Source organism: Amphiura filiformis, chromosome 6 (assembly GCF_039555335.1).
Source record: "Amphiura filiformis chromosome 6, Afil_fr2py, whole genome shotgun sequence".
NCBI lineage: Eukaryota > Metazoa > Echinodermata > Ophiuroidea > Amphilepidida > Amphiuridae > Amphiura > Amphiura filiformis.
In genome coordinates this window covers 33,538,269-33,551,629 of record NC_092633.1, presented here as the reverse complement: position 1 = coordinate 33,551,629, position 13,361 = coordinate 33,538,269, and the positions used below count along the sequence as shown (strand labels likewise).

The window sequence follows — 13,361 nt, the reverse complement described above, 5'->3', positions numbered from 1 at the left end:
CACCCATAAAGGGGGGTCTAAAAAGCTAAATACAAAATTTGTGCACGCTACGCGCGCACATTGTCACGATAAAGCCCTTTTCATCTCGATCATAGGCATACAGAGTTAAATACAACCAGTTAAGCATTTTTTAAAGCTCCGGTATAATGTATGTAAAGCAACTGTTTTTCGTCTGTGCCCCAAAATTTTATTTGCCTCCCCCCCCACAACAAGAAAGCTGGATACACCCCTGATACATCCGTGCAATAACTTTTGAGACCTTATTTGAAAGCAATTTATTTATATTTTACGATGTCCTGACAATGTAGGCCTATTAGACATAAGGCCTGTATAAAGAGTAACACTGATAAATGATAAATTTATTGCGGATCTGTTGAATTTGTAACAAGGTTGAAACTGTATAAGTAGTATTAAGTACCTTCATTATGATTGTGTGGGGGGGGGTAAAAAGTTTGGGTGTATACAAAAGAGGGGGGGTCAAAAAGTTTTCAGTCCATAAAGAGGGGGGGTTCTAAAAGTTTAACATACAGACAGACGGGGGGTCAAAAAGTTTTGACATACCGAAATCAAAATTTTCCAGCCCCCTCCCTACCAAAGTATTTATGAACGTTCCCTAATAAACTATAAGAAAAAGTAGGAAAAATAACAACAAAACATTACCTAAAGAAAATTCAATTCATATCTCAGTTACTCAAGTTCTCTTTTAGTTTTTAATAAATTCCAGGCTCTACTATGGCAAGGTATGGTTTTTAAGTTCCTTGGAATTTTTTTACTGTAAAAAAAATATGGCAAGTTTGAGAATGTTTGGTTTGATATGTTTTCCCGGGATGTTTTCTATATTTGCGAAAAAGAAGTATACGTAGAGAGAAAGAAGCACACATTATCCCGGGACATTATCATGTCGCGTGTATTTCAATGGGCGATTTGGTGGTGTGCGCCCTAAAGGTTGCTAGGACGAACTTCGGACATCCCGGAAGTCGAAAACTCCCAGGGCTAACTCCGTTGATATTAAATAATTGATTGGAAATCATGAAGTGGATACATGATCAAAGTGATGTGGTGTGGTCATTTATTATATTATCATGTTTATAGTAAATAATTATTAACCAAAACTAGAGCCCGGAAATTTGTAGAGCCAGCTGTAAGTATGCATTGCGTGTGTTACTTTATAAGCTTTTATAACTTACCATTTCTTTCAGGTTGATAATGATATTATGTGTGTGGTATAAATTCAATTGTACAAAATCAATGGTATGCCTTGCATTATTTACAACATCATGAACATCATGGTATGATAAATAAAGGTACAATGTAGTACTACTACATGTATACGTTCCACAACTCGTTGGAGTAACCTTTATTTGACAGGTATTCGCCGGCGAAGTGATGTAATAATCGGATTACCTACTACCACCATCATGACCATAGTGCTAGGGTAAAACAATTTTTGAATATACCGTCAACTGTCAACCCAAAAAATTTCAAGATTAAAAATCGTTACCTGATATATGTTTATTTAAAAATATTTTCTGAATTTTTTTCATGATTAATCTAAGATTTTGTACATACAATGCCAAAGGCTTAAGAGATGGTAAGAAACGTTCCACTGTGTTTTCGTGGCTGAAGAACAAAAAACTTAATGTTTACTTTTTGCAAGAAACGCATAGCACTCGTTTTGATGTTAATGCGTGGAGTGCACAATGGAAAGGCACATCAATATGGAGTCATGGAACTTCAAATAGCAGAGGTACTGCCATTTTATTTGATGAAAATTATGACTGTGACATTATAAAAAAACTTGTCGACCAAGATGGGCGTTATATAATTGTGGATGTTAAAATTTTGATGTTATATATACATTGGTCACTGTTTATGGGCCAAATAGAGACTTGCCGCTTTTTTACCGATAATTGTACAATGAACTTGATAAATTTTGTTGTGACAATATAATTTATGCCGGTGATTTTAATCTTGTTTTAAATGTGGCTTTTGATAAGAAAGGTGGTCGCAAACAAACAAATTTTAAATCTCAAGAAGAGATTCACAAGTGTATGGCCAAAAGGGATCTGGTTGATATCTGGCGTTTAAATAACCCTGGTAAGATGATGTTTACTTGGAAATCAAATCACCAACCACCTATCATGTGTAGATTGGATTTTTTCTGATTAGTACAGGTTTAAAGAAATAAAGTTAAAGAGTCTGGGATTCAACATGGTCTAAGATCAGATCATTCTTTGGTTACGCTTTCTTTATATGGTAACGAAAGCAATCATGGTAAAGGAATGTGGAAGTTTAACACCTCCCTCTTACAGGACACTGAGTATACTAATTTGATACATGACGTAATTAAGGATATTTGTTCAAACAATTCAGAGGCATGTCCTGATATTCTATGGGAAACTATGAAATGTGTTATTAGAGGTGAAACAATTAAATATGCAAGTCAGAAGTACAAAAATATGAATCAAGCTGAAAAAGTCTTGAAGGTGAAATAAATGATCTTGAGCATGCATATGTTAATAATCCAAGTGTTGATCTTAGAAATAAAATTGAGACCAAGAAACATAACCTGGAATTCATCTACGAAGAAAGAGTTAAAGGTGCAATGGTCAGAAGTAAAGCAGATTGTATTGAATATGGTGAGAAAAGTTCGAAGTTCTTTTTCAATCTTGAAAAATCACGTGTTAAGAGAGGAAATCTGTCGAAAAAATTGTGTTGGATGATGGTTCCATTATTATGGATGATAAAAACATTCTTGATGAATTAAAATTTTTTATTCAAACCTGTTCTCGACAGAGTGTGAGGATGAAAACTATATTGATACAGGTATCTTAGAGTTGGGAATACAGCCTGAGGACATTCCTAAAATCAGTGATGACCAGTGTAATTTATGTGAAGGTATTCTTTCTCTGCATGAATGTTCTGAAGTGTTGAATGATATGCAGAATGGTAAGAGCCCAGGCTCTGATGGTTTTCCAATTGAATTCTTTAAGTATTTTTGGAATGACATCGGCCAAATTGTCGTTAACTGTTTCAATTACTGTTTTGAAAAGGGATGTATGACTGATGAGCAGTGTAGAGGAGTCATCTCATTAATTCCTAAAGAGGGTAAAAATCATGATCAGTTGAAAAATTGGAGGCCGATTAGTCTTCTCAATGTAGACTATAAAATAGCAACCAAAACAATTGCAAATAGGTTGAAGAAAGTACTTCCTTCTGTAATCTCTAATGATCAGACAGGCTTTTTAGCAAATAGGTACATAGGTGAGAATATCAGGCTGGTGTTAGATATTATTGATTATGCTGATATTAAAAATATTCCAGGCCTACTCTTATTTTTAGATTTTGAAAAGGCATATGATAAGTTGGAGTGGAATTTTGTTGAAAAATGTATTAACATGTTTGGGTTTGGTGAAAAAAAAAAAAATGGATTTCTCTTTTTTATAAAAATATTCAAAGCTGTGTTATTAATAAGGGTTTTGTTTCACCATATTTTGAATTAACACGTGGTCTGCGTCAAGGATGTCCCTTGAGTTGTTATGTTTTTATTCTTTGTGCAGAAATTCTTGCAATTGCCATTCGTAAAAATGATAATATAAAAGGGATTGAAGTTAAGGATTCTATTTCTGTCAAATTAACCCAATTCGCAGATGATACTACCTTAATTTTGGACGGATCTGAAAACTCCTTCTGAGTTCAGTGGAGACCATCAAAAATTTGGCAAAATTTCCGGTTTGGTTGTTAATTATTCAAAATCGTCCATTTTAAAAATTGGTTCTTCAAAGAATGAAGACGATATCTTGATTCCTGGCACAAAATTTACTTGGACCAAAGGCCCAATAAAATTTCTTGGTGTGAATATTTCTTTGGATAAACAAGAGATGTTTAATTTAAACTATGAAAGTCAATTGCATAAAATGAACACAGTTTTGAATATTTGGTCACAAAGGGTCTCACCCCAATTGGCAAAGTTGCCATTATTAAGTCGCTTGCAATGTCCCAGCTTACTTACCTTCTTTCAGTGTTATCTAACCCCCCCTGATGCTTTTCTTAAGAGAGTCGAGAAACTATTTTTTAAATTTATTTGGAATGGTAAACAAGATAAGATTAAAAGAGAAACAATGTATAATAAAATTGAAGATGGTGGTTTGAACATGACTAATATATTTCTTTTTAAAGAGGCAGTTAAAATATCTTGGGTTAAAAGGTTCATGAACCCAGATAATAATGGCAAGTGGAAATTACTTTTTGTTATATAATTTGACAAAATTGGTGGGTCCGGAACAAGTAACTGGTTATGGCAGTGCGAGCCATCTAAGATTTCTGATTTTAAATGTCACACAAGTAATGACTTTTGAAAAATATTTTGGAAGGCTGGTTTAAATTGCGTGCAGAATATGATGTTACAAACAAAGTTATTTGGTTTAATTCTAAATTTAAGGTGAACCGGAAGTGTGTTTATTACCGTAGTTGGAGTTTAGATGGTGTGAACTTGTTATCAGATTTAATTGAAAATAATCAATTTATGACTTTTGAGGGTTTTAAAAAAAGCATCCCAATGTGAAGTGTAACTTTATTCAGTATTATGGTATAATTAGGAGCATCCAGAACGCACAGTACAAGGTTTTTTCAATGAATGATAATGAGATGAGTGACTGTCTGTTGACTGAACTTTGGAATACACAAAGAGTTTGCAAATTTGCATATGAAAAGCTAAGACAGCAGGCATGCCCCACATCACAGGCATACTGGAATGCCAGGGTAAATGATTTTGTTGTACCAGTACCTATTGAAAATTGGAATGAGATATATACTATGGCTTTTACTAGCAGTATCGACACATACACAAGATATTTTCAATTTAGATTTATTCATAATATTTTAGCGACAAACAATTTTCTTTACAAGATAGGATTAAAAGAAACAAATTTGTGCAGTTTTTGCAAGACAAGTATTGAAACCACTAAACATCTGATGTGGGATTGCAATTTCTCCAACCTTTTCTGGAAGGAAATTATTTCCTGGATAAAAATGATCTTCATCTTTTCATAAACCTTACTTTCAAAATAGTTTGTTTTGGTTTGCTTAACGAGGAATTTGATTGTTTCAAAAATTTAATTATTCTTTTGGCCAAGCGCTACATTTATAGGTGCCGGGTCGAGGAAAAGCCTTTGAGCATTTTTGTGTTTACATCGTGGGTCAAAACTTTTGAGAAGTCAGAGAGGTTTATTGCTGTTAGAAATAATAAGTTTGCTAAGCACACAAAAAAATGGGAGCCTTTGATAATTTGATTTTGGAGCTGTAACCCTTTATTTTATTAATTCAGGAACTGTACATTTAAAAAAAAAATATTTTTTGGGCTTTTTGTCATGTGTTGTGTTATTTTGTTGCAAGGTACATGTACATTGTATGTTGTATGAATTATGAAACTCTTGATTTGTAATTACATTTTATGAATACAGTCTATAGTTAAAGTTTGTTTCCTTTATATTATAAAGTGCTTTACTGATTACATGTATGTATCTTGCTTGTTTATGTGTGTAGGGTTTGATGGTTTATTTTGTATGTTTTTTCCCCCCATCAAACCCAAGTACAGGGAATAAAATACGAAAGAAAGGAAAAAAAAAAAGACATTTGCTCTATTGTCTCTACGAGTTTGCCGTACATAATTCCATAATAGAACGAGTCTATATTAATAGGCCTATATCTTTCGTGAGTGCTTCCCAGCATAGCAAATCCTGGGAGCAAATCAGAATAACTTTTGAAACTTGAATAAAAAAAAGAACGACTGACTACATTATAAGGGAGTGTTCATAAATACTTTGGTGGGGTGGAAAAGTTGGAACCTCGGACATCAAAAGTTGTTTGATTCCCCCTAAAAAAGGGTGGATTTTTTGTGTTTTTTGATCCCCCCTTTTTTTTATGGTATAGATTTTTTTAGCCTCCTTCATGTCTTAAAAAGAAAACGTCATTAACAGTGGCATAGATATCTTTTTGACATTGGGGCTGGAGAAAATTTCTTGAAGTCCAGTGAATCCAGCACCTTTTGCCGACAAGAAGGGCCCCTACGCAAAAAAATTGTCATATTGAAGCTAAACTGGTGAAATATGGTATAAAAACGGAATGAATTTGCGCAAAAAATTGGCACTTTTTAGTTTAAAATGGCCAAATATGGGGTTAATTTTGGTCAGAAACCCATTATACAGGCGTCGACATTGGGGGATGATTGTATGGACCATATGGAATATTGGGCGGATTTATCCCACCTCGGATCTACGCCTATTAACTCATTAAGGGAACGTTCATAAATACCTTGGCTGGAAAATTAGTAGGGGGTCAAAAAAGTTTTGAACTTCCAAAAAGGGGGTCAAAAAAGTTTTTGACATGGCAAAAGGGGGGGTCAAGAAAGTTTTGACACCCATAAAGGGGGGTCTAAAAAGCTAAATACAAAATTTGTGCACGCTACGCGCGCACATTGTCACGATAAAGCCCTTTTCATCTCGATCATAGGCATACAGAGTTAAATACAACCAGTTAAGCATTTTTAAAGCTCCGGTATAATGTATGTAAAGCAACTGTTTTTCGTCTGTGCCCCAAAATTTTATTTGCCTCCCCCACAACAAGAAAGCTGGATACACCCCTGATACATCCGTGCAATAACTTTTGAGACCTTATTTGAAAGCAATTTATTTATATTTTACGTTTTCCTGACAATGTAGGCCTATTATTTATAAGGCCTGTATAAAGAGTAACACGGATAAAGGATAAATTTATTGCGGATCTGTTGAATTTGTAACAAGGTTGAAACTGTATAAGTAGTATTAAGTACCTTCATTATGATTGTGTGGGGGGTAAAAGTTTGGGTGTATACAAAAGAGGGGGGGTCAAAAAGTTTTCAGTCCATAAAGAGGGGGGGGTTCTAAAAGTTTAACATACAGACAGACAGGGGGGGGGTCAAAAAGTTTTGACATACCGAAATCAAAATTTTCCAGCCCCCTCCCTACCAAAGTATTTATGAACGTTCCCTAATAAACTATAAGAAAAAGTAGGAAAAATAACAACAAAACATTACCTAAAGAAAATTCAATTCATATCTCAGTTACTCAAGTTCTCTTTTAGTTTTAATAAATTCCAGGCTCTACTATGGCAAGGTATGGTTTTTAAGTTCCTTGGAATTTTTTTACTGTAAAAAAAATATGGCAAGTTTGAGAATGTTTGGTTTGATATGTTTTCCCGGGATGTTTTCTATATTTGCGAAAAAGAAGTATACGTAGAGAGAAAGAAGCACACATTATCCCGGGACATTATCATGTCGCGTGTATTTCAATGGGCGATTTGGTGGTGTGCGCCCTAAAGGTTGCTAGGACGAACTTCGGACATCCCGGAAGTCGAAAACTCCCAGGGCTAACTCCGTTGATATTAAATAATTGATTGGAAATCATGAAGTGGATACATGATCAAAGTGATGTGGTGTGGTCATTTATTATATTATCATGTTTATAGTAAATAATTATTAACCAAAACTAGAGCCCGGAAATTTGTAGAGCCAGCTGTAAGTATGCATTGCGTGTGTTACTTTATAAGCTTTTATAACTTACCATTTCTTTCAGGTTGATAATGATATTATGTGTGTGGTATAAATTCAATTGTACAAAATCAATGGTATGCCTTGCATTATTTACAACATCATGAACATCATGGTATGATAAATAAAGGTACAATGTAGTACTACTACATGTATACGTTGCACAACTCGTTGGAGTAACCTTTATTTGACAGGTATTCGCCGGCGAAGTGATGTAATAATCGGATTACCTACTACCACCATCATGACCATAGTGCTAGGGTAAAACAATTTTTGAATATACCGCACTTCACTAAACTATGTTCATACAGTACCTCTGCATTGAACCATATCATGTTGCATGCTGATCACTCGCACCTGTAAGATTAGCATCTTTGAAAAGAACGGTAAATTGTATTCAATCTATGAAGACATGCACAGGTGATGAGTGCAACCTGATTGTACCGGTACTTGTAGCGCCATATAAAGTATTATTCAGATTTCCTTTTACAAATTAGGCGTACTGCTAGTCGTCCAGCGCGTATTATTTTGCTCATGGTCCAATGCACACGTATCTGTCGATGAGTTGACCAGATCACAAGGATGTCATTATAGCTCTAGAGTTAAACATAAAAATGACCTTGTGTGGTATTTGGTTCCCAGGAAGTGAGTTTTGCCTGAGCCAATTTATGAGTTATTACCATCGATTTGGTTGAAAAGGAAGGTGAGACATGATCAAATCTCTTCAGGTAACAAAACGTAATGTTCAAAAATTGTTTTACCCTATTGCTATGGTAGATCAGATTACATCACTTCGCCAGCGAATTATTATCAATTGATGTTCCAGGGTTAATACATACATTACGTCATTCAAATTATGTTTATAAATAAATATTTAAATCACATGATTTTTTCAATAAAATCTAGCCCAGAACTCATTGACTATTAAAGCCTTTAATGTATGATCTTTTTTCAGAACATACCTTTATTTTTTTCAAAACCAATTTTTTGGCATATTTGTTGTTTCTTTGCAAATTTCCAGTGCTTTCATGTCCAAATGTATTGGAAACTTTCATAAATGATTGCATATTAACTATTTTATTATTTTTAAAAGATCGTACATTAAGGCTTTAACTGTTTTTACTTTTACTAAGGCCAGAGGCACTTTAAAGGAGGATTTTGTGAGCATCCTCTTTCTATCACATTTTTCATTAGATATCCACGAAAAAAGCTTACTCTTAAAATTTCACTTGATTCCGATTTTGCGTTTGCGAGTTTTGCACATGTTTATGCTTGCGCTTCTTCTTCTGCTTTGTAATTGGCACCGCCTCCGTAGAGTATCACGCCAATGGATGACACTATGTGTATGACACTGCTCCATAGGTCACTGTTATACCAGAACGAAATTCAAATTTGACGATATTTGTGCTAAACAAATTAGTCTGCAAGAAATTTTAGGTACATAAACATGAGGTTTCCAGTGGTATAAAAATCTCAACTTTTTTGAGAAAAGTCGGGGATGAGGCTGTGGATAACAAAATGCCCTTTTAACTTTGAAAAACTGGCAGAGCATGCTTAAGAACGATACATCACAAAAGTTGAAAGCATGCACTGCTTGATCGAACCAATACAAATGTGCATGGGTAATATCTCAGCTAAAAGTATTCTAATAGGCTCAATATTGGATAAGAGTAATGTCCTACCAAAGGGCTCTGACTGGCGAAAAATTGGACAATAAAATTATTTTTACTTTTGGAGTTCTGACCCCCCAAAGTTGGTCCTGGATGGACGAAGTTGCATTTTGAGGGCCCTATATCTTTTAAAGTAAAGGAGTTACAAGTTTTCTGATGCCAGATTTGAATTCTACACAAATAAGTTTCCCAGGATACATACTTTTCAAAGTTGTAAAGGGTTCCCTTTATACATTTATGGACCTCCAAACGTCGTCTTTTCAAGCGTTATTACACATTTTTATGCTGAAACCCTAAATTTCAAATTGATGCCACGGGAAAACGAAATAGAGTATGAAGCTCAAATTTTCAGGATTTTACTTTCTCATCAATATCTACCACCACACAGAAAAAGAAAAAAATTGAAGAGGTGCTGCGGTGCACATCCCTGGAGTTGACATGGAATGGGTCCCCTGACAAAAAATGAAAGAGAAAAGTGCCCCTCTGACAAAAAAGGAGATTAGCATGGACAAATGAAAATTATACGATGCAACAAACAATGCAATGCTATAGGGCCTAGACAATATTCCATATAAATTCAACCCGATCATGGGCCAAAATAGTGTAAAATACAAAATGTTTGCACGCTGTGTGCCCACATTGTCACAATAAAGGCATTTTCATCCCATCATGGGCGAAATTTTTGCACGCGTATTGTCCCAATAAAGCCTTTTTTTGAAGCTCAAATACATGTACAGTCTCTCTAAAAAACAAAACCGGTATATGTATTTGAAACTGCAATTTATTTTCTCATCTGTGTCCCCGAAATTTTATTCACCCCCCGACCAAGAAAACTTGCTACGCCCCTGTATTTTGGGCTAAAATACATAGGCGTAGTAAACATATAAGCGTAGATCCTGGGGATGGCACATTCAACCATCGGGATGGCACATTCAACCATCTCCCCAATGTTGGCGCTTGTATGTGTGTTTCTGACCAAATTAAGCTCATATTTGGCCATTTTAGCCCCCAAAGTACAATTTTTGCGCGCTTAGCCTATTTATCCACTTTTACATCAAATTTCATTCGTTTAGCTTCCACATTTCCACATCAATGACATGTGTACAATTTTATTGTACTTGAATACAAATTTTAGTACCATTAATGCCATTTGAATGGTAGTAGAATTGAATTAGTAGAATGGTACATTATGATGGGGGGGGGGTCAAAATAGTTTTGAAGCTATATGAGGGGGGGGCAAAAAAGTTTTAGGTCCATTAAGAGGGGGGGTCAAAAAGTTTTGGTTTCGAAGAGGGGGGTTAAAAAATTTCGACATGAAAAAAAATATTTCCCCCCCCCCACCAAAGTATTTATGAACACTCCCTTACTCAAAACTGTTGTATGGGCATGAAACTTGGTGGGTATAGTCAACATTTAGAGCCAACTTTTTGGACGGTCATTTCAGGGTCATCCAGGGGTCATCTGAGGTCAAATTACTAAAAACTTGTATGGGCATGAAACTTGGTGGGTGAAGTCATCATTTACATGTAGATGGCTTCAGGCTGTGAGAAAAACATAGGTTAAAGTGTTCACTATCTATAGATGTTTATATGTGGCAATACATTTTGTAGGTCTGTAGGTTCTACTTCTAATGGCAATTGTCCTGTTACATTGGTTAATCATTTCTACCCAAACTATACATCACATATATTGGAAACTTAGTTTTTTCCTTAACGCCTGAAGCTACACAAACAGTTTGGTTAAAATTTCATGAAAATCTGAGCAACTTTAATTTTTGACCCCTGTTCAAAATGAAAATTTACCTTTTGAAACTTTTTGGCACATAACTCCGCAACCACAGGTTGTACATCAACCAGCCCTCGAATTAACCCATGGCACTCATGGCATTTTGCCGTGGGTGCCCATCCCCACTGCCGTAATGCCCTCAAAATATGTCCTTTACCCAAGGCAGTCACTTGCCGTGCCCTCTAATGAAGTTGCTGTCGGTGCCCCAGCCCTGCCCCTTCATTATAAAATCATCTATCTATATGTTTGTGTGTGTTTTCTTCACTTTTGAGATATTGCCTTGGTGCCCTTCTCAAATTTTCAACAGTTGCCATGATGCCCTCTTGAAATATTACAAACTGCCGTGCTGACTTGCCTTTTCAGAGAAAATCCAAGGCAATTATCAACTTGACATCAACATAATGTATATATTTGTCAGGGGTGTGAGAATACCTCTTTTCAGTCAATTTCCTCTGTTTTTGTTGCCAAAATGTATGCATTTTCTTTTATTTTCAGTCCATATTTGGCATTTTTACCCTGATTTTACACTGTTTTTCAGCGGTTTTTTTTTAGTAATTTCCCTCTTTTTTGGTCTGTGGTCTCTCACACCATTGATTTGTGATCCTTACGCCCAGACAAAATGCTAATGAATGAAATCGCAGCATGTTTAATTTTTGACCCCTGTATAAACCTATGGGGTCATTTCTGGGGTCAAAGACTCAAAATAATGCTTGCTCATCACCTTTTTTGGATTCAGCAGGTCCAATTAGTAAAGATACGTACATTACAATCCTCGAAAAATGTCTTGGAAATATTGAAGGGGGTACTACACTCCTGGCCAATTTTGTGCCTATGTTTGCATTTTTCTCAAAAATAATAGCGCATTGGTGACAAGTAAGATATGTATAAATAGGGGCAAGGACTACAACTATACTGCACTGGAAATTTTATTTCAACACAGACAACCGTTTTGGAGTTACAGTCAAAAATGAGGGAAAACCAATATTTGATCAATAAATCAATATCTACTTTTCTTGCGTCACTGAATTTTTTTGAGGATTGTAGGTGATCAACTTGTAAATGTTTCAACAATTTTATACAAGCACATAATTATTTGAGATTTTTCTCTGTCTACATCATCATTAAGTAATTATTCTTGTTATTATTACATGTAATATGATTATTTTTATTATTTTTAATTGTTAGAAACAGTCAACGAGCAATGGGCTTAGGGAACCGATCAAACCGTGAAATCACATTGGAGGAAGTCCAACAGCATGGGAAATTGTCACTTAAGAAATGGCTTATAATTGACAATAGCGTGTATGATGTGACAGAATGGCAGAATCGTCACCCAGGAGGGAGACGGTTGCTTGCCCATCATACAGGGCAAGATGCCACAGTAAGTATGTCTGATTGGACTGTGTGACCAATCACTATATGGACCACAATAGCCTCATCCCAATGACATAGTTCAATAACTTCAATTAAACAATCATAGTGCAAAATTTGACCTAAGTACAAATGACCATACAGGGATGTGCTGCAAAGATGGGTCTCATATTTGGCCATTTGGTCAATATCAATTAATGCTTTTCTGGCCAATTTTGGTATATGGATGGGTCTGTTTTCCAAATATACCCCTTGTACCCAAAATTTTTCAAACAATATTTGGGAAAATTAAAATTTGGTTGATAATTTGTGAATTTTGGGAAAGAGATCAGTGCAATTGGTGTACTGATAGGTCCACTTTCAAATTATCAGTGGTACATGCCACATACCTACCCAAATCAAATTTGAGTACCCCTGGTCTCCTCTGGCATACTGCCTTATTATGCTAAATGTAATCACTTTTGCATTTATTTTGTTTCTCATAGGAGGCGTTTACAGCATTTCATCTAGATAAACAACTTGTTACGAAGTACCTCAAAGCATTGTGTGTTGGACATCTACCAGCAGAACAACAAAAGCAGGTTTGTAAACAGGTTGCACTTTAAAGTTCAGATGTGAAACAAAATGTATAAGGGTATGCATAATCGTTGGTTGTAATGAATGTTATGAGTTGTTTGGGTGGATTTTGGTCATTAAACTTTAAAACAATACCATACATATACAGTTCAGTGCCGAAGTGTCATAGGGGCATGGGGCACAAGCCCCCCCATCAATCTGAAAATTTAGAAAAGCCCATAGGAAAAATGGCTTGTGACCCGTCAGCCCCCCCAATCATGGTCGGTGGTGGTGCCCCCCATATGATGATATAATTGTGTATAGTGAATAAACTGCAGATATGCCCTCTTAGTGTGTTGATCTAAAAAGCTGTAAAGCTGCATAAACTTACATGT

At 35.5% G+C, this 13,361-nt stretch overlaps 1 protein-coding gene across 2 annotated transcripts in view; it reads left to right on the top strand.

Moving 5' to 3' along the window:
* Positions 1-13,361, top strand: part of LOC140155311 (acyl-CoA 6-desaturase-like) — a 32,882-nt gene that overhangs the window by 2,838 nt on the left and 16,683 nt on the right. The window contains exons 1-3 of one of the 2 annotated variants that reach the window (XM_072178098.1): positions 7,373-7,552; positions 12,226-12,421; positions 12,897-12,992. In XM_072178098.1, coding sequence (XP_072034199.1) covers positions 12,242-12,421; positions 12,897-12,992 — 276 coding nt within the window. In that variant the 5' untranslated portion in view covers positions 7,373-7,552; positions 12,226-12,241. Of the gene's footprint in view, positions 1-7,372; positions 7,553-12,225; positions 12,422-12,896; positions 12,993-13,361 lie in introns of those variants that run through there. The other variant, XM_072178097.1, reaches the window with a different exon arrangement.